We start from the raw sequence: 20,751 nt of genomic DNA on the forward strand, positions 1-20,751 counted from the left end.
CCATGAGACTTAAGTGTGTGTTCTGAAACTCCTAACATTGAAGGCGAATAAATTTATTGGAAGAAGTAGGGTTTGTTTTTGTTTTGTTTTTTTTTTGGCCGCGTTGCGTGGCTTGCGGGGATCTTAGTTCCCTGACCAGGGATTGAACCTGTGCCCTCGACAGTGGAAGCGCGGAGTCTCAACCGCTGCACGGCCAGGGAAGTCCCAAGAGGCAGTTATTTTTGGTTAATGGGTATTAGGCTACTTAGTGGCTTTACTAAAGAGGCAGAGTTAAACTTTTTTGACTTGATTAGGCCTGTTTTGTTGGAAATTGCATAGATTAACAAACTAGTCCTAAGAAACATTCTTTTTCTTTCTTAATTGAAAATCTAAAGCATTGGTTTCCTCCAGCTTCCTTAACATACAGTAGATTGCGTCAGTGGGAAGTTCAGAACTTTGATAATGGTTGTTTGAAACGAGCATCTTCCCACTCCTCACCCAGATTCCCTTTAAGTCTGAATCGATTTTCCACACTGGTCCTTTCCAGGGTGGGTGCCAGTAGTCACACGGGGGGCTGAGCCCTGGAAATGGGGCTTGTGCGGCTGAGGGGCTGAGTTTCCAGTGCTGTTTAGTTTTAATGCTTGTAGGTGTAAGTGACTGTGTTTGGCTTGCGGGTCAGGCAGCTCGGTTTGAGGTGGTGTTTGCCAGCAGCAGTTGCCACCTGCCTGAAGTCCTCGTGGACGCTGTGCTTTGAAAAAGGCTCTGTCTGCGTTTCCACGCAGCATTCTGTCACAGAAACTGTGCCTCGTTTTCTGCGGCTGAGGGGGAGATGCGCTGACCCTGGGGTGCGGGGTGTGGAAGCGCGCTGCTCCCTCCATCCAGGGGCGATTGAGAAGGGAGGGCAGGTCGAGTGGTCTCAGTCACCCGAGGGCCCGTGTGTTCTGGTGTCTGCTGTGCCCTGTAGTGCCAGCCAAGCACGGAGATGACAGGGGTGGAGGTGGGCACGGGAAGTGTTTGCAGAGTCCAGGCTCTCTCTCATCCTCCAGCCTTACAGTTTTCTCTGGGGAGCAGGACACCTGGCCAGTCTTAGGGGCTAGGTGACAGCCACTTAAAATATTTAGAAATACTGAATTCTATAGAGAAATTCCTGATACAAGTGTGTAAGTGGCTTTTTTGTTTTGTATTGTTTTTTTTTCGCTTGTGGGATCTTAGTTCCCCGACGAGGGGTTGAACCCAGGCCACCAGTGAAAGCACGGAGTGCTAACCACTGGACCGCCAGGGAGTTGCCATTAGTGGTTTTTTATTTTGTGTAAAACTCAGGGGTTAGTCAAAAGTAATTTGAATGCAGTTAACCATTTTGTCAAAACTTAGATTGTTTATTTTATGCCTGATTATTCTGAAGCAGCAAGAAATGAATTAATCTGCGGCTGACACTGCATGGTGGTGGTTGTGGGATCAGTACTGAAGCCGACTTCTCAGGTTTCCAAGGAGGTATCCTCGGGATAAGGGACCTCATTTGGTCCTCTGTTTCTAGACCTTGGGGTATTGTCACTTTATTGTCTCTAGAGCACGTTTTAATTTGAGTTTGTATTAAAATTTGTTAATCTTATTGGCACTGGTTGAATACTAAAAAGATACTGTTGATAAGGGAGAGTGTCCATAGCATCCAGTACTTGAGCCCTGCCCTCGTAGCAGGGCTTGATGGCGCAGGCTGACTCCATAACCTCTTTCCTGGCCCCACTGTCTCCATAGCCTCTCTCCAGCTCTCTGTTCATACTTTCTTAATTGTATGTGCCTAACTTGTTTACAGGTTTGTCTTTTCCTAAACTTGATGACTTGGTCCCAAGAGTATCATGATTGTTTTCAATATTAAACTTACGTAGTGAAATTCACTCAGAATTACATCGTTGTTTTTACTGAGTGTGAATGCGTTGATGGTGTAATTGGTATCCAAAAGGGTTGATCATTTGGGACGATGGGCCGCCATATCCAAGGTGGAATTTATGGGCAAAAGCTGTGAACTTCACTTGTCTGAAGAGCCATAGTCGTACAGAGTGAGTAATAGGAGGCAGGACAGTGACCGCATGCTCAGAAAGACCACGGCTTAGCCAAGTCTATGTTGGTCATTGGGTTCTGGTGTTTCCTAGGGGAGTCGAGAGGGAAGGGGGGCAGCGGTGGTCTTACTTTTTGTTGGTGACGGCTGGAGCGTGTCCTCATTGTCAGTGTTGGGTTCTGGGTACCAAGGAATTGCAGCTTTGGAGCTTGCTCTCGGCCGGGACCAGGGTAGTGTTCTTAGGAGTTAACTGCAAAGAAATGTGAGGCTGTGTTAGCCTAGAGAGTGAAAACTGCATGAAGGTAAAGCCCTTGAATGTTTGAGGACATCTGTGTGGAAGAGAAATTCAAATGTCTTATGTAACCTGAACAAGGACCTAGCGGGGACAGTTCCCTGAAGGCCCCACTGTTCAGAAAGAAGAGGTAGCGGTCCAGAGCTAAGGGCTGCGCCCGGAGTCTGTTGGGGCAGAGAGAGTGTGGATTCATTAGTGTTTATTGTAGTGGGAAGGCTTTATGCGGTGGTTTGAACTCGGTTTCTTAAAAGGTCATTTTTGTTTAACAAGACCGGGTTGATGCTGCTGGGCCAAGTCTGTGCTTTGAGAATCACTGTGTTGGGGGGTTTCAAGATAATAGTGTTTTCAAATTCCGGCATTTCTTCTGCATTTGTCTGCTGGAATTCATCTATAAAAAGAAGGTTGGCTCATCAGCTCTTTGGTTTCACGTGTAGTTTGCACAGGAAAGGCCGTGCAATAAATGCTTAATGTTTTTAATTTTATTGCTGTTACGTATGCTTTTTAAAAATTTCTTTATTTTTTTTGGCTCCGCCTTGTGGCTATGCAGGATCTTAGTTCCCTACAGTGGAAGCTCGGAGTCCTAATCACTGGACCCCCAGGGAAGTCCCTGGTATGTGTACTTAAAATGCACAACAGTCGTTCCAGTCATAAGAGAAATAAGTAGTAGGGATTTGATGTACAATATGAGAAATATAATTAACACTGCTGTGTGTTATGTGAAAGTTAAGAGTAAATCCTAAGAGTTTCCATCACGAGGAAAAATACTTTTCCTGTGTCTTTTATTTTGTATCTGTATGAGGTGATAGATGTTCTCTAAACTGATTGTGATAATCATGTCATGATGTACGTAAGTCACATTGTCATACTGCACACCTTAAACATGCACAGTGCTCTATGTCAGTTATATCTCAATAAAACCGGAGGGAAAAAATGCATGGCAGCCATTCTTTTTGAAACTCAGAGTCCCTTCTGATCTGTGGATGTTTCATCAATTTTGCTCCGATGTCATTTTGACATGGTTGCACATATTTCTCTTTTTGACTGACTTTTGAACTTTTTACTTTGAAACTATTGTATATTTACAAAAGAGTTGTGAAGATAGTACAGGAGTTTTCCTGTATACCTCTTACCTAGCTTTCCTTAACATAACAAATGTAACCCTGGTGTTTATCAAAACTAAAAAATTATGTGCGTACAGTACTACAGACTTTATTCACATCCCACCAGTTTTCCCCCCAAAGTGCTTTTCTTGCCACAGACACCAGCCCTGGAGCCCAGATGGCACTTGGTTATCACTTATTCTTAGTCACCTCCAAGCTGGCCCAGTTCCACAGTCGTGTTTTTCTTGACCGGGCCTGTGCTTTCTGCTGGCATCTTTACTTTGTTGATTGACAGCATATCCTAGGCTCATCCGGTACCTTTGCTGTCCCAGACCTAGCATTAGCTAGCGCAGTGAAGTGTCATTCCGTGACTCCCCAGGGGAGCCGACCGTGTCCTTTAGAGCTGGTTTGTTTGCTGCTGGACAGTAGGCAGTGTCTGTTGTGATAGCATCTGCATATTCGCAGCACATCTTGGCTGTGAGAAGGAGGCTGCCACAGTATTTCCGAGGAGGGGATCTGGTGCCACTGAAGATCAGGAGAAGTGAAGGGGTTTGAGGTACTTTGCGGGTAAACCAGGCAGAAGAGTGGATTCGTTTGTTGTGTGTATGTGGTGGCGTAGCAGTGTGGGCGATGGTGAAGGTTTCCAGCCACGCAGCTTGGGGCAGAATTAATAGGGAAAGGCCAGGTGTGGGAGTGAGGAGGGCCGAGAGTTAAATTTGGTCATGTTCTATTCGGGATGTCTTGTCAGACGTCCAAGTGGCTACGTCAGTAGCCATCTGTCTGTTTGTGTCTGAATGCCAAAGTGAGATCTACGATTGGAGCTAACATCAGGGAGTCATTGCTACATAAACGGTATTTAAATAACAGTGTGGATGAAAACACAGGAGTAGGGTGAGAAGGGGGCTTTGAGCCCCCGGCGTTCCCACTGTTTATTCACAGGCTGATTGAGGGGAGCAGGCTGGCAAGAGGTACGCAAACCAGGAGACTCCACAGCCAGAAAGCCCCTGGGTGCTTAGGGCTTTGGGAAGTCAAACAGCGTGAGCCCTGAATGTGCGCATTGGACGTTAATTGCGGAAGCTTTTCCTTTTGACGTTAAGTCAGAGTCAGCTTCAAGCGGTGGGCTGGCTGGAGCTGGACAGGACTGTAGTGAAGGCAGCGTTTGTGTCCAGAGTTGGCTGCAGACTGGGCGTCTGATGGGCCTCACTCAGTTCATCTGCATTGCCTTCTGAAGTCTCCATTTAGAAAGGAAGAAAACAGCCAGTATCCCAGCGTGGCTTGTGTCCCAGGCGCTGTTAATTGATGACGCTCACGTGCTCCCTCAGTCCCCGTGACGGTCCTGTGGGAAAGATGAATCTTCCTGGGGGATGTGTTAGGTGGTTAAGCGGTCACAGCGTTCACCACTTGGCGGGCACGGCCGAGTCTAAGCCCATCTCGCCATGTCTGTGCCGACTGCGTTGAGGTTCTTGCTTTTCGCCACCATTGTCTGCACAGACACTGGCACATTATTGCAAATACAGGACAAATCGATTGGACTTAGGAGAACATGAGCTTTGAACTGGGAGCAGAGATGTCTAAGCAGTGGCATCTGACACACTGGTGACCTCTGGTCACATGTGGCTCAGGCAGTGGTTCAACTATTAGGAGAGGGCGGCTTCATCCTGCGACTTCTCTCCTTGTCCCATTGGTGACAGTGGTCTGGTAAGGTTTCCCCGCATTTTTGACACTGCTGGGCACTAAGATGTCCCCATGCAGCAGTAACTGGAGCTCAAAAGTGAAGATACCCACAGGAGTTAATTACTAGCCCTTTGCAGTACTGATGAAGGGGTGCTGATTTTCTGCTGCTTTGCGGATGTTCTTGCCAGTGGTCAGGTTTGTGGTTCCAGGAGATGTGAGGTTGCTGTGCTCCTACGGGCCGTCTCTTCTGGGTAGGAATTTCCAGGCTCACTTTGCCTTGTGCATCTTGCCTGCCCGCCCCAGGAGTTTGAATTGTTTTTTGTCTCTCGAAAGAGTGTACAGTTGATCCCTGAGCAACGTGGGGCTTAGGGGTGCTGACCCCTTGCAGTTGAAAATCTGTGTATGACTCTTTGACTCCCCCAAAGTTAAAGTCTATTGTTGACCAGAAGCCTTACCGATAACAAAGTTGATTGGCATGTACTTTGTACTTTGTATGTTATATGTATTATATCACTGTATTCTTACAGTAAACTAGAGAAAATATTAACAAAGTCATAAAAAAGAGAAATTGCGTTCACAGTATTGTATTTATTGATAACATAAGTTTACATCATATTTTTACAAGATGAATTGTCAGTATCTATGTGACAAAAATGAAAAGATAATGTGAAAACAATTCACGTTTGTTTATAGGTATGATAATTCGTACATCGCTAATGAAGCAGCAGCAGTATGATTGCTTTACGGTAGCCTAGTGTAATCGATAGGATTGCTTCACGATAGCCTAGCCTATACACTAATGAATGAATCATAAAATTTTTATGACATACAGTATTACACTCATTCATAATACAGCATTGGAAACATTGTTACATTTTTAAAAAACCACTTGTGATAAGCTGATACTGGAGGGAGAGACATACTGTGTGGTTATGTAATTCTTTGAAAGCAAAGTTACAGAACGAAAACTAAAATGTTACTAATTTGGGATTAAATATCACTCCCCTTATACCTGTGTAAGGATGGACTGGTATATATCTACATTATAGCTTTTTCATTCGTGGTTTACCTAACTTTTTCTTAATTTTTTCAGTATTTCTAGGCTTCATGGTTCTTCTGAGTTTTTTCAGATTGTTTCAAATCTCCAAAAAATTTACCAATCTTTATTGAAAAAAATCTGCATACAAGTGGACTTGTGTAGCTCAAACCCATGTTATTCAAAGGTCATTTATAGTTTTTTTAAAAAATTCAATTTTAATAAAATTAACATGCACGATGCACATCTTAAACTTACACAAGGTTATATGTCAATTGTATCTGGATAAAGCTGGAAAAACAAACCAAATTCAATTTTAGGATATCTTTGATCTTAATTTTCTTATTGTTTTACTAAAGTATTTGAATTAAATGAGTTAATGTTTATAGAATACTTAGAATTTAAACACTTAGAATTACGCCCACTATACCTGTTTTGTTAAATTTAAAAAATTTTAAAGTCCTGTTTTGTGCTTTCTCACAAAGATGCCTGTGCACTCCTCCCTCTCATTGATAAGGTTACATTTTATTTTTAAATTTTTATTTAAAAAAATGAGATATAATTGATTTGAGACATATTGATTTCAGTCATTTACGTCTTGCAATGTGATTGCCACCTGAGTTAGCTAACACCTCTTGCATTATGAAATCAGCATTTTTTTTTTTTTTTGCGGTGAGAACGTTTAAGATCTAGTCTCTCAGCAACTCTGAATATATGACACAGTATTGTTGGTGGTAGTCACCACGCTGGGCGTTAGCTCTCCATAGCGCATTGAAAAATCTCCACACTGGTCAGACGTACACAACGTGGGTTGTAGAGATACTTGTTTCTCCAGCACAGCTCTTTTTGCCTCCCCACCCTGGAATAGTATTTGGTGGTTTTGGAGAGCTTGGAAGCATTGCAGGTTAATGAAGGTAATGGGATTCCATTCTGCAGTTCCAAGGCTTAAGGCTTCGATTCTCAGGGGTGTTCCCTTTCCTCTCCCTTGCAGTTCAGTGGACAGTTTTTCTCGTCTCCCTTTCTTGCAGTTACAGCCTTTTGAGGAGACTAAATTATGGATTTTCATTGCAGCCATTAGTGCCACAGAAGCAAGTCCCGTCCTGAAAGCACAGCAACAGCCCTGCCCCCTCGGGGTCACCGTTCTTGGTGTAATTAATTCTCTGTTTCTGGCACTTTTAACTGCTTCAGCTCAGCTGGCTCTTCAGAGGTGTTGGTTGGGTTTTTATCTAACATTTCTAGAGATTTTGAGGTAGTAGGAGGGGTTTCTAGTTTTGATTCCCCTGTGGTATCTTTGAGTTGTTTTTTGCACGAAGTCCCTGGACGGGCATGGAGGGGCTTTTTTCTCTGTGTGTTCTTCCTGAGCCTCGTATGTGGAGTCCTCTGTGAGTGTCCGATGAGGGCTGCACAGGCTCATGCGCGCCCGCGTGCTGAGTCATGATGCAGCAGATTTTTTTTTTAGCATGGGTTGCTCCCCAGTGTTGAAAAGTCGAAGTATAATACAACTGTGCATCCTGTTTGAGATGGGGATATTTCCCAGTTGTGACATTATTTAACCCCAGCAAAGTGGCCTCAGGGAGGTCGTGATCTCATGTATTTGTTTACAGTCAGAACATTTCATTTGAAAATCTGTTCCTAGAATTTGGGGGAAGGCTACTGAAAGCCTAGCTTCAGTTTTTTTTTTTTTTTTAAACTACGCTAATTTTTTTGTTTGGTTTTGTTTAATATTTATTTATTTAGGCCGTGCCAGGTCCTAGTTGCGGCATGCAGACTGCCAGTTGCGCCATGCAGGATCTAGTTCCCCGACCAGGGATGGAACCCGCGCCCCCTGCATTGGGAGTGTGGAGTCTTACCCACTGGACCACCAGGGAAGTCCCCTGGCTTCAGTTTTGAGCACAGCTGCTTGATAGAAGAACTTTGCTTTATTGGGTGAAGTTACTTTGTACTCTTGTGTGGAATAGGCCTGTTTCTTGTAAGTTTTTGGCCACTGGCTTGATGAGGTGACTTAGTCAAATGTAAAGAAGTAAACTCGTTAGACTTCACATCTTAAGAGGGAGCAGATGCGTAGGTTGTGTTCGGTTTGTGGGGCCCGAGGCTCGGTCCTCGCGGTGGTGGCGGAAGCAGCAGGGATTCGTCATCCTGCGCTGTGTAGTGATGGGGAGGGGGCGCTGCAGGTGTCCCCTGAAGGCCTGCTTTTTGGGTGCCCTCTCACTAGGACTGCCAGCAGGGGCACAGTGTGTTTGTTTTCATGTCTGACGGATGGGCACGGGAGGCCAGAGGGGCAGTTACAGGAATAGCCCTGAGTCAGAGCCAGGGGCCGTGGGAGGGTGTTGGCTGGTCAGTAGGAAGGGCTGCCCGGCTGTGAAAGGTGTCTGCCGTTCCTGTGTAGCGTCCCCAGGGCAGCGACAGCATGTTTGTCAGGTGGCCGCAGGCTTGCCCGGTGCCTGGGACAGGAGTGCAGGGCGTGAGGAGGGGACCGATGCTCTGGGCTGCTCAGCAGGGGCCTGGCAGCTGGTGGCCGGCGGGCCCGAGGCTGGTGCAGAGTCACCTGTCGGTTTTATTTAGTTGAGACTATTCTTAGCTCATTTCAGAGCGTTTTTTCCTACGTCGGGAAGGGTCTTAGGGTGTGAGCCTTGGAATCAGCTCCCAGATGAGGCCCCGGCCCAACAGGCTGGTGGTTAGTGCCCAGGCAAGGCGACACCCCTCACCCCTGCTCTGTCCGCCCCTGCCCCCAAGATGAGCCCAGCCTTGGCAGTCTTGTCACTGACCATGGATTTCTGATTGCAGGACTCGTTTCCAACAGCCGGTTAAAACATGGTGGATTACTATGAAGTTCTAGGCGTGCAGAGACATGCCTCAGCCGAGGATATTAAAAAGGCGTAAGTAATCGTATTTCTGAATGAGTTAATCTGTGCACTAGTATGCTGGTCATTTGCAGTGTAACTTTATATCGCCCCTAGAAACGGCACTTCAGGTGGTGTGAGTCTCTGACTGCTGCAGTCTAGTTTGAATTGTAGACAGCGTTTAACAAGTTAGCTTTTGCCTCAGACCTAGGCCCACCTTACCACCTGTCATTCAGGGAGAAGAGGGCACTTGGTTTCCCCTGTCACTTTGTCTTGGGACAGTGGGTTCCATTTCTGCTGGAATCAGATCAAAAACTTGCTGAGGATGTGAAATCAGCCTAAAGCACTTTGATGCTGGACTTGGAAGTGGAGCTGCCTTGGTGCTCGTAGGGTTGTCGCCATAGCATCCTTGGTGTAGTTGCTTAAAGGTCCCCGTTGCATGACCCTGTCCTGGTCCACGTTCACGCTTGAGCCTAGCGCTACTGTCTGTCCTTGCTGAACCTTTGTGACCAGGGCCTGGCCCACGGGAGGCATCTGAGGCAAGTCTCAGGTCACGGGCAGCTCTCAAGGTAAACTGGGATCGATTTAATTCAGTGTTAACGTACAGCAGAAGGTTGATAGATTTTTAGCCTAGCTCCAGACTAATGCGTAAGCCTGGAATAATAGGGAATCAGTTTCCGGTTTGTGTTGCAGGAACTAGCTTTTTAAGGCTTAATGAAGTCTATACTACTAGACTCAGTAGGTGTGCAGATGGAAATGAAGGATTTTTGAACCAGGTCGTTCTTTTAAAAATGCTCAACTAATTCAGCAGGTTGACTGCTGTTGGGCATACCTGAAGCTGCTTGCAGAATATCCCTGTGTCAGACCTTGGCCAAGAAACAGTGGGGACCAGGCGGCCAAGGACGTACCTTAGAGCTGTGTCACCAGTGGGCTGTGGGGTTCCTCACACTCGCTCACGGTTACAAGCAAGAACAGTTTGGTACAGTTGGAAGTAATTGTACTGTTCTTAATAAGTGTAATATGTGCACAGTACTTACATTAACTGATGGAAAATCATGCCTGTGTTGTGCCAGACACGACTAGAGCACAGTGTCTCTGGGTGACTAAAGCAGTGGAGTGGAGAGGCGAACACATGGTGCCCCTTAACTCACTGTGTTATACCTTGAATCTAAAGGAATCTAGCAGTCTTTTCACAAGGCGTAGATAATTGAACCTTATTCTGGACGCGCGTACATTTCTTCACTTTCACACGAGCATGCTAGTGCAACCAGTTGTTTTTTCTCTCTTTATCCTTTTGTAGGGTTTGTCTTTTTTTAAATGGAGGGTTTGTAGCAGCACTTGAGGGGTTTTGGTCTGCTACTGCATGGTTAGGTCCACAGTGATTTAATAATAAAGTACTGTTTTATCATTAGATTCCAGCTTTAATCCGATTTTAATAAGTTAAGCTGAGGTTTTTGATTAAAATGCTGAAATTAAATTGAACCACAGCAGCCTTACATTAATAACTTGCCAAGTGTTAGAAGGACTGTTCGGTTCGTATTCTAGTCTTAGATTTTTAAGGAGCACGCCCTCTCCCTGTCTCGTGCCCCCCCTGCCCCGAAATGTACACTGCTTATGTGTAGCTAATTAGAAAAGAGGATTTTTTTTGTTATTTGGAAAGCATGTACTTGTTAATGTTAATTGGAACCATGGAGCAGACCGACCTTGGTCATGGAATCTTTAAGTGAATCTTGAATTCAAATCTCAAGTCGTGAAAGATGCTGGAATATTCCACTGTGCTGTGGCCAGTGGCCCACCTTCGCCCACTGATGCGAAAGTAATGGGCTGGTCAGGCGATGGGGACATAGGGATAGGGCCAGCCACGTTGGCTCCTTCCTCAGGGAGCAAGGCCTTTGTCTGCACGCGCTCCATTTTCTCAGCCTTAGCACCATGAGTGCATGCTGCCCATACTTTGGTCCTCACACATTTTAAAAACGATTTTTTATCTCTAGATGTGGGTTTGTATTATGCTGTCGATTTTAGAACCTTTTTTTTCATTCTGGCAGAAAGGGAGATGTTACAATAGAGACTAAGGTTAATCTCGCTAGTTTGCAGCTGTGATTTTTTTGCTTAATTATGTTTGAAAGTCCACTGGCTTTCTGGACATTGGATTGATCAGGACCCTTTTACTCCTTTTAAGATACAGGAAACTGGCACTGAAGTGGCATCCAGATAAAAATCCTGAGAATAAAGAAGAAGCGGAGAGAAAATTCAAACAAGTAGCCGAGGCGTATGAGGTGTTGTCGGACGGTAAGTAGCCCAGCGTGGGCTGTGCCCTCCCCAGGGCCTGCGGATGGAGGGGTGGCTGAGTGAGCTGTGGGACAATGAGAAGGGTCTTTCTTGTGCACACTTGACATTCCTGTTCCTGGCAGCCACCTGGTAGGTTAGCCATGAGTGCTGTGGGCACCCTGGCCTCTAGACTTCTCCTAGGGTGGCTCTTTTAAAGCAGTCCTGACCCCTGGTCTGGGGACTGACGGGACAGGTCAGGTTGCGGGAATCTGTCTGGGTCACTGTGGGTGCGGTGGAGGCCACCTGTGTAGTTGGTGTCATGACCTCTCATCCCCGTTGCCCTACTGAACACCCTGTGTGAATGTGCTGGCTTCTGCTTGAAAGGATCTCCTGCGCGTCAGGAAATCAGGCATTGCGCGTACAGCTGGGGTTCAGACTTCGCAGCTTGTAGGTTTCCCTCCCCAGGTCTAGAGCTTAGGTACTGAATGGAACTGAAAGTCAGATCTGCTGGCTTAGTTTCAGGGGTCATGCGGAAGGTAGCTGTCAGCCAGATAGATTCCCCGGCTTCTTGGTAAGAGAAGCGTTGTGTGTGGGCCGTGTGGTAGGGAGAAGACTGGAGAACTGCTGACGCCACCTCGCCAGGAAGCAGTACAGGAGGGCCTGTATGAGTCGAGGCGGAGACTGTAAAAGATGAGAGGTGGACTCACCGGCCACAGGGAGTGGACCCTTTGCTCCAAGTGTCACTACATGTAGCCAGGTTCACTGTTAAAAGAGAGTTCTGATTTTAGAACCAGCTCCATGTGACCGTCACCCGTGTTGACAGCTGACCATCTTATCCCGTGGTGACACCTGTGTTGACAGGGGACCATCTTGCTTATGTCCTAACAGCCCCTCCCACTTTATTTTGAAGGAAGGCCTAGTCGTCTTATTTCACAAGTAGCTTTTGTCCTTGTTGTCCTTGTCATTGTCCTGGTGTTCATGTGCTGATCCAGCACTCCCAGATCTGCGGATTTCACGGACCAGGGACACTAGAAAAATGGAGGACTAAAGTCAAGCTTGATTTCTGGTAGAAAGAGAACCTTTAAACTCCCATAAAGATGCTGCTTTTTTGGTTTTTTTTGGTGAGGGCGAGTGTATTTTTCACGTTCTCTTATTCAGCCTTCAATCCCAGGAGTTACCTTCACAGATAGACAGTTACTGTTCTTACAAGTCTCTGATTACCAAAAACTGGCTGTAAATGCTTTGCTTCTACACTTGTTTCCCCATAAACTCCTGTTATTTTACCACACGGTTTTGTAGAACATGAGATTTCAGGGGAACACACATTGTGTATGAAAAGAACCTGTACGTCTGAGCAGGGGTGCATCGTAGTTGTTTTTATTCTAGAACACAAATGATAAGATGACCAGGGATAGTAGACCATCATCAAGGCTTGGGTGGGCTCTTGCCTTAGACCAGGGTGATCAAGCTGTAGGCTTTGGGTTGGCTCTTACTCTGGCTGTTACTTAGTTCGTCTCCTTTCTGCCCTCACCAAGTCCCTGTCCTGTTCCTCTTTGTGCCACAGATCTTATCCCCCAGTTGGACTTTGTAGTAAGAAGGTACATGTCTAGGGTTGGAATCGTTTTGCAACTTCATGGTGGGGTTTTGATGTAGTATGCGTGGGCGCAGTGAGCAGTAGAGTGAAATAAATGTTTTAAACTTTGTAGTACTTAAAAACGTTGCGAGTTGTTTTTAAGGGAGAGAAGCACTTAGATGTTCCCTCTTTTGCCTTTTCATCTACAGTAAGGGAGGCCTAGCTCTTTAAACTTGATCGTGGAAATTGAGAACCACAGCGGGTCTTTGGGTTTACAACTTTGGAAACACTTTATTGAATTTTGAGGGCAAAGAACAACTTGGTCTTTACTGACTTGTCTTTTTAAATTTATAGCTAAAAAACGGGACATCTATGACAAATACGGCAAAGAAGGATTAAACGGTGGTGGTGGAGGTATGTGTGTACACGTTGGTCTTTCTCTTGGCCTTGTGGTGACAAGAGGAGGTGGTCTGACGGCAAAGGGTCTTATGGGGGTTCAGTGTGTTATTTCTCTTGGACACTCATGTTTCAGTAAATACAAACGCAGTCTGGAGGGTGGGCTGGATGGGGGAAGGGAGGAGAAATTGATAACACGGAAAAAGCCTATTAAAAATCTCGTTATACTAGGAAGTGTATATTGGTGTACATTTTGTAGATAGGAAATACTGTAAAACCTCACGTCATGAGTTTGTACCCTGAGAGCAGTACCTGGTATGTCAAATAGCCTCAGGGTTTAAAAAAACAGATTCTTTCGCCAAAGTAACTGCCTCTGGTGGTGAGGCCTAGACGTGTGTATTTTTGATGAAAAGTTCCTGCAGTGATCTGCTGTCCTGCCGGCTCCACAGTGGGCATTTGGACATTCACGCTCCACACTGACCGTACACACGTATGAGTGAATGTTTATGTGCTTGGCTTACATGAAGTTTCACAACAAAGAATAAAAATAGTGTAATATTGTGTGCTGATGACACGTTTAGAGATGGTGAGACAGCCCTCGGGTGCTGTGTGCAGCTCAGGAACGCTGACGTCCAAGCACATTTCCCAGCTCTGGGCTCAGGTGGTTTTGATCTCGGTAGGGCTTGAGAGAGCCTCAGGTTTATGAAACATTTTCCTTTTTTAGATCATGATTTATACTGAAATATAATGTTCTGTAGACAAGTGATTGTGTGTCAGCTGCGAGCAGGAATCCGTAACAGAGCTGTGCTTGCTTCTGTAGGTGGAAGTCATTTCGACGGTCCGTTTCAGTTTGGCTTCACATTCCGAAACCCAGATGATGTCTTCAGGGAATTTTTTGGTGGAAGGGACCCGTTTTCATTCGACTTCTTCGGTAAGTTCACCATCTGCGTCGTTGGTTACATAATGTGTCCGTGACTCACGAAGACAGACATACCCGTTCTGTTTAATCGCAGTTGTAGCTTGTCCTTAAACTTGCTGTCTGAGCAGTGCAGGAGTTTAACTAAACCCCTTTTCCTTCTCCCTTCAGAACACTTTTCTGAATTTTACACCTTGCGTGTTTACATAATAAAGGCTTTAATGTACTCATTTCCTTGGCTGTGTTTGGCTCTGCTGAACTACCTCTGCAGTGGGAAGGATGTGGACACTGGGGGCTCAGAAATGCTGTTCCTGGTCGGACAATGAATTCTGTGTGAATTTGCTGTGTAATAGTCTGGTTAAAAACACTAAGTATCGAGGCAGATACTGTTCAGAAGACATTTGATCTATAAACTTGTTTTTGTTTTTCTAATTGTGGTGTTAGGACTATCGAGTTTGTAGTTTTTGAAAAGAAAGGACACCTCTAGAGCAAGGCATCACAGATGTTCGTCTTTGAGAGAATAGCTTTGCCAAAGGAGACCGTCCTGCTGTAGCTGCTGTTTCATTGTAGGAGAGGGTTTCCCATCCGCTGCACCTCTTGGTCCTGGTGCCCGACTAGAGGCAGGGTGTCGGGAGCTCATGTTAGGGTCTGGTGTCGGGAACGTCCTGTGTGCTGGGCGACTCGAGAGGTCAGGGTTCATTCAGCGCGTGCTGCTCAGGCCACTGTTGTCTTGGCTCCTGGAGGGGGAGACATACCCTGTGTTTGCTCCCTTCATTGCCTGGAGCCTGGTTGAGAAGACTGAACGCCACCTGCAGCCCCTCAGGAGGGAGACAAGGACAGCAGTTCTGTCTGCAGCTAACACGGGAACCAGTGGATCCTGCCCGTCGCAGGCACGAAGAGGAGTAAGGCGCTACCGTGTCTGGTAGGTGTTGGGCCTTTTACATGGCGCAGTCCTTCAGTTTATTTCAGATGGGGATTCAGAGAGACTGTCCTTATTTATTTATTTTAACATCTTTATTGGAGTAAATTGCTTTACAACGGTGTGTTAGTTTCTGCATTTCCTTATTTTTTACTGTTGTATGGCTTTACTTTTTAAGAAAGTAGCTTATGGAGGAAAGGTGTGTATGTATAGTAGCGTATATTAGCGTTTTCACGGACAAATGTAACAACAAAAGCTAAGCAGGGGAGTGTTCCAATGGGATGGGGGAGGAGACTGTGTCATCTTTTTTGAAGACTTTATTTTTTGCCTTAATTACTGCTACCATAAGCAGAAATATGTATTGGGAAGGCTCCCTATGAATATGATACGAAACATAATTACGTCCTTTATTAATTTTCCCTTATATTGGTAAGATATCTTACTGTAAGAAAAACACAAACAGTTTTAATGATCTTTCCCGTCTTAAAATTACCTTGTGTCTCATTACAACCTTTAGCGAGCTCCAGATGTGTTATTTTGGGGGAGCAGGGCAGTGCTGGGTGAAATTGGCCCGGTCTCTGCCACCTCGAGCTGTGATGGGGGTGGCAGAGAAGGCAGAGCAGGCTGCCCTTGCCAGGGCTGTGGCCGGCGGCTCATACATGCTTCTTCATCACTTACAGGGCTTCTGAAGGGAAGAGTCCCTTAGTGCTTGAACAGTAGCCAGGTTTTGTTTTCCTTGGGAGAAAAATCTGACAGGCCAAGCTTTCTCATGAAAAATGATTTTCCTTGAGCCGCTCTTTCTAGAGTGAAGAAGGGGTAGAGATGATAACCAGACGTGGGTGAGTTAAGTAGCATGTGGTTTTCACCCATCGTGAGTACTGATTTTCGCACCTTCTAAATTGAGATTCGTGTATAGAAAGAAATCTTTATGTGCGTATGTAATTCGCTTAGAAGAGTTACAGATTGCAGGACGTACGGTGGAAATTTCTTCCCTTGGATTCAGAGTCCAGTTTAGGAGAGACCTAGTCGTCCTGTAGATCTAGACTCTCGGGCCCTCTGTTTGAGATACCGCGTTGCTCACGTTGTAGCACTAGGCGTTTCCCATGTTTCTCATATGAGTGTGGCAGCGATAACTTGTCCAGTCCATTCTTGTAGGTGTTCTAGGCGACTTCCATTTTCAGGCTCTCAGGGTTTACACACAGGAAGAGAATCTGCGCCACGGCTACTGCATGTATGAAGTAACAGTGCGGCCCGATGGCGGTATGTTCAGTGCAGATCCGAGTGAACCTAGGGTTGGGGGTTTTCTGCTTTAGCAGTGATTTAGTGGATGTTTCTCAGTATCCAGATCAACCCGGTTATAACGTCCATTTATAGTGGGTGTGTTCGTTTTTCATCTTAATTTTTCACACGACCAACTTTTTTCCGCTCCCGGTTTCCAAAACAAAAAGAGTAGCTCAAAACCTGTTAAAAGACATTCTGAGCGTCGCTTTGCGTGTATCAGAGTATAAAACCCTCTGACTTCAGACTCCCCAGATGAAAGGGGAGGAGACTTGAAGAACCAGAGCTGGTGGGAAGGATTGAGGCCTGAGGGGTGCCGCACAGACTGCCACGCTGCAAGGAATGTTATGTGGTGGGAAGAGGACGTGGGCCTGCAGGCCTGCAGATAGACGCAAGCCTCCTTGACAGACGCCTTCCCAGAGAGGGAGGGGAAACCATTTCTAAGACACTGAAGACTGGCTCTGCAGTGGGGGATGCAGGCCGACCTTTCAAGGCTGACTTTCCCGAATGTAGAGCATGCACAGAACTAGCCTTAGGAGCATGTTAATTGGAAAAAACTAATGAGCAGGGATTATCCTGATGTGAATTAGGGCGGTCCCGTCATTTGTTTATCACTGAAGGAGGCCGTTACTTGCTAGAATGATGTTCTGAGATGGAAAAGCTTCGACCATTACAGCCTAGCAGGAAATGCTGTCTGGGAGGCATTTCTCCTGACTCGTACCCTCTGGTTGGATAGCCAAAACCAGGCTCTGAAACCGAAAGCCTCTTCCCGAGCGAGAGTGAGTTCACTTCGCTCGTGTCCCATCCGTGTGGGCGCGGGTCCTGCGTGGGCACCCGGCCGACGAGGGGAGAGGAGGGGGCGTGGGTGCAGCGCAGGCAGGCGGGGCTGCAGAGGGAGGGGCGCAGCCAGGCGTGAGGGGTCGTGAGCCGGTCGTTTTGTCCTCCTCCAGGGTCGCGGAGGCGGCTGGCGAGGAGCTGGAGCCTGGGGAGGAGGTGGTGGTGGAGGCCAGCGAGGCCCTGGGGGCGGTAGCCAGCGAGGTGACGAGGAGCCCGGTGGGGTGGGGCGGGCTCCCCAGCAAGGGCCTGGAGGTCACCTCCAGTGAGGACGGGCCCCCGGGGGCCTGAGGGGTGTGAGGACGCAGGCCCGAGCTCGAGGCCCTGCTCCTGCCCCGGTGGGCTGTGCGGTGAGCAGGGGCCTGACTCCCTGCCCACAGTGTGTCTGGAATAAAGACTTCCTGCTGCTAGTGCCTGACGGTCCTTGGGCGGCTCCCCGCGGCCGTTGTGGAGGTGAGTGGAGACGCACAGGGGCCTGGGACGCCCTGCAGGCCACCCTCCACGGGGAAGCCATGTCACAGCCCGAGGCAGCGCCTGTGCTAGTGTCCAAGCTGCGGGAACAGCAGACCCCGAGGTTGGAGCCTGAGACGGTGCGCTTGGCTGGGTCCCTCCCCAGGCCTCTTCCAGCTTCTGGTGGCCTCAGATGGTCCTTTCTGTGTCTTCACATCGTGTTCCCTCTGCGTGCCCAAATGTCCCTTTTTATAGGGACACTAGTGACATGGGATCAGGGCCACCCGAGAGAGCTTGTAACTGGATCGTCTGCAGAAGCCCTACTTCCCACATGAGGTCACAGTCACTGGCCTGTGGGTTAGGAAGGCCCCATCGATGGGGGCGCCGTTGACGGTATAACGTGTGAAGACTTGTCCTGCGGTTTAGGAACAGCACATTTTGAGAGGGGAAGCCTTTGAAGTCAGGCGCGCCGAGAGGAGCTGGACGTGGGAGAGCGCAGCTGCGGCGGTGGGAGAGGCCCTTGGCAGAGGCAGGGCCCGGGTGGTGACCCCCCGGGTGGGCCTGAGACCCGGTGGCCAGCGTGCCCCCGTCCCGTGCACCCAGGCTCCACCTGCACAGACCTGCACGCGTGGAATTGAAAAGGCGGCAAGGAGTAAGGCTTCAGGTCCACACCAGCAGCGTGTGGAGTTTCCTGCTAAAGGAGTTAGAAGAAAAACACTTTGCGCGAGACTTAAAACGACTACGAAGCCCCTGGTCCCCCACGCTGGGGGAGGGGTGCTGTGGCCAGGAGGACAGGAGGGTGGCTCTGTCCGTGTTTGGGAAGTCTTCTGTCGGAACGGGCAGCAGGCGTTCGAAGATAGTTGGGCGAGGGTGGGTGCCGTGCCGGCGTGCCGTGCCGGCGGGCCTCGTGTTCCTCTGAGCCAGCCCCCAGCCCATCCCCAGCGGGAGGGGAAAGGGTTTCCTGAAAAGGTCGTGCTCGGTGGTTTTCTGGGCCACAAGAGCAGCAGCCCTGAGGTTTGGATCATCTCCCCCGGGGAAGCCAGCACCTGCCACGAGTTAATTTTGAGGGTTTAATGGAGCTCCCGGTGCCACCCAGGGCAGAGCTCCCCGAGTCCGTGTAGGGCTTGCTCACCTTCTCTTCCTCCTGGAGTTGTGCTCCCCCGGCCTCAGGTGCAGGGCGAGGGCAGAGTGCTGGGCGGGTGGCTCCCTAGTGGTTTGTGAGGGGGCGCGTGGCACCAAGAGAGAGAAGGGACCCTGGCGAGACGGGCCACACACTGACCCTCACAGACTCCTTCTGTGAGGGACAGAGAGTCTCAGGGAGCCCCAGACCTCTGCTGGCGTCTGAAATAGGATGGTTTGGGTCCAGTGTGTGTATTTGGGATCCTTGGCTTGGACAGATTTTTGTAATCATTAGAAAATACAGTGCTCCTACGAGACCTGTGATGAAACTAGAAATTGCATTTTGTAACACAATAGTTGCATGCAGAATTGAAAGTATGCTGTTCACTTGGCATGTATTTATTACCTGCTTACTGTTCAGAGCCAGGCACCGCCCCGATGCTGGTTCAGCCACGGAGACGTGTCCCAAAGCCATCCTCCCCAGGGTTCCAATCTCGCATCACACTGTGGCTGTGTTTCCGATTTGTTCCCGTTTCTGTTTCAGATTCTTTTCAAATACGTTGTTTTCTACTTCTGAATATGTGAGAAAAAAACATTTTAAAACTTGGAGTTGTCGTGAAAGGAGTGTTTTGGTTTTTGTTTGTGGTGTTGGGATTAGCTGGGAGATTATCACGTTGAGATCTGTCTGCTCCCCTCGGCCTTTGAATTTCAAGTGTTTCCCGTTTCCTAAGGGTTGCTGTAGTTGAGCTTTGAAACTGTAGTACAGTGTGATTTTCCTTTGTTTGAAATGCCCAGGATGCTTTTTCGAGTTTATGGTGTTATCCTTTTTTGTGCAGTTTTTTGTGTGTGCCTGGGAACTTGATGGTGTGCGGCCATAAGGGAGGGACCGGCTGCTGCCCTAAGTCACCAACGCAGGCCTCTCCCTCGCTTGGGTTTTGTGTTCACTGAAATGTTTCCTTTGGGACAGAGGGAAGAGCGCTCGTAATCATGGCACTTGGCTTTGCGTCTGTTGGCGTTTGGTGTGGATTTCAGTATTTGGCTTGAGTTGGTTTCGGCCAACGATTGTGGTGTGGTTACTGTTCTGTCAGATACTGAATTTTGGTAAAATTTAAGAAAATGTGTGTCTCTAAACGTCTTTGCACTTAGTTTTTTCCTTAAGTCTTCCTCTGTGTGTGTATGCGTGTAAACATTTGTCCCGTTTTGCGCTTAATTTTTTCACAGCATTCAGTGCAGTGTACTTTTTGTCGTAAGTTTGACATCGTTACTTAGGGTGTTGATCAGTTTAGTGTTTTGCATATATCATCTTCACGGATTGCATTCAATACTTCTGAGAGAAGAGCAGGATCTTACCAAGTTGTAGAGGTGTGTTTGATCCAGGATGCCTGAGACACTGGAAAGAAAGAGTTAAATCATAGGATAGGCATGTGCCTGTTTCCTGTAATATTTGTATCTCACAGCACAGCATTGTTACGGGGTAAAGACCTGGCTAAAGACCCTTCTAAAATGACCAAGGATACAGAATTTAGGAAGTCTTTTAGAAATGTATTTAGGTTGTCCAGAGAGACAGATCCAACAGGGTGTGTATCTCTATATCTCTCTCTGAAGAAATTTAGTATAAGGAATTGGCTCATTTGATTATGAAGATGGACACTTTCAAAATCTGCAGAGCTGATGTCCCAGTTTGACTCCATCAGGCTAGAAGTGCCATCAGTGTTCCGGTTCAGAAGCCATCAGGCAGGAGAATTCTCTCGTGTTTGGCGGGGGAGAGCGGGGAGGGTTGGCCTTTTGGTCTATTCAGCCCTTTAGCTGATGGGACGGGGCCTGCCCACATTGGGGAGGCCAGTCTGCTCTACTCAGCCTACTGATGTGAACGGTCATCTCACCTGAGAACACCCTCGGAGATGCACCCAATAGCTGGGTGCTGTGGCCCCTTCAAGTTGACACACAGAAGCTGTCCACTCCCTCCCAGCTCGGCACCCACACTCGTTATCTCCTTAAACCATGCTTAATCTCCAAATAGAGAC

At 47.5% G+C, this 20,751-nt stretch overlaps 1 protein-coding gene across 4 annotated transcripts in view; it reads left to right on the forward strand.

Annotated features, from left to right (window-relative positions):
- The window catches only part of DNAJB6 (DnaJ heat shock protein family (Hsp40) member B6), a 55,595-nt gene that overhangs the window by 7,921 nt on the left and 26,923 nt on the right, over positions 1 to 20,751 (forward strand). For all 4 annotated transcript variants that reach the window (XR_003795182.1, XR_003795183.1, XM_029233289.1 and 1 more), the window contains exons 2-5: positions 8,919 to 9,010; positions 11,154 to 11,263; positions 13,170 to 13,229; positions 14,032 to 14,142. Coding sequence is in view for 2 of the 4 variants with exons in the window: in XM_029233289.1 (XP_029089122.1) it covers positions 8,946 to 9,010; positions 11,154 to 11,263; positions 13,170 to 13,229; positions 14,032 to 14,142 (346 nt within the window). In the remaining 2 variants the exon portion in view is untranslated. The remainder of the gene's footprint in view (positions 1 to 8,918; positions 9,011 to 11,153; positions 11,264 to 13,169; positions 13,230 to 14,031; positions 14,143 to 20,751) is intronic.

This window comes from Monodon monoceros, unplaced genomic scaffold, assembly GCF_005190385.1.
Source record: "Monodon monoceros isolate NGI ecotype Baffin Bay Population unplaced genomic scaffold, NGI_Narwhal_1 Super_Scaffold_2, whole genome shotgun sequence".
NCBI classification, from domain to species: domain Eukaryota; kingdom Metazoa; phylum Chordata; class Mammalia; order Artiodactyla; family Monodontidae; genus Monodon; species Monodon monoceros.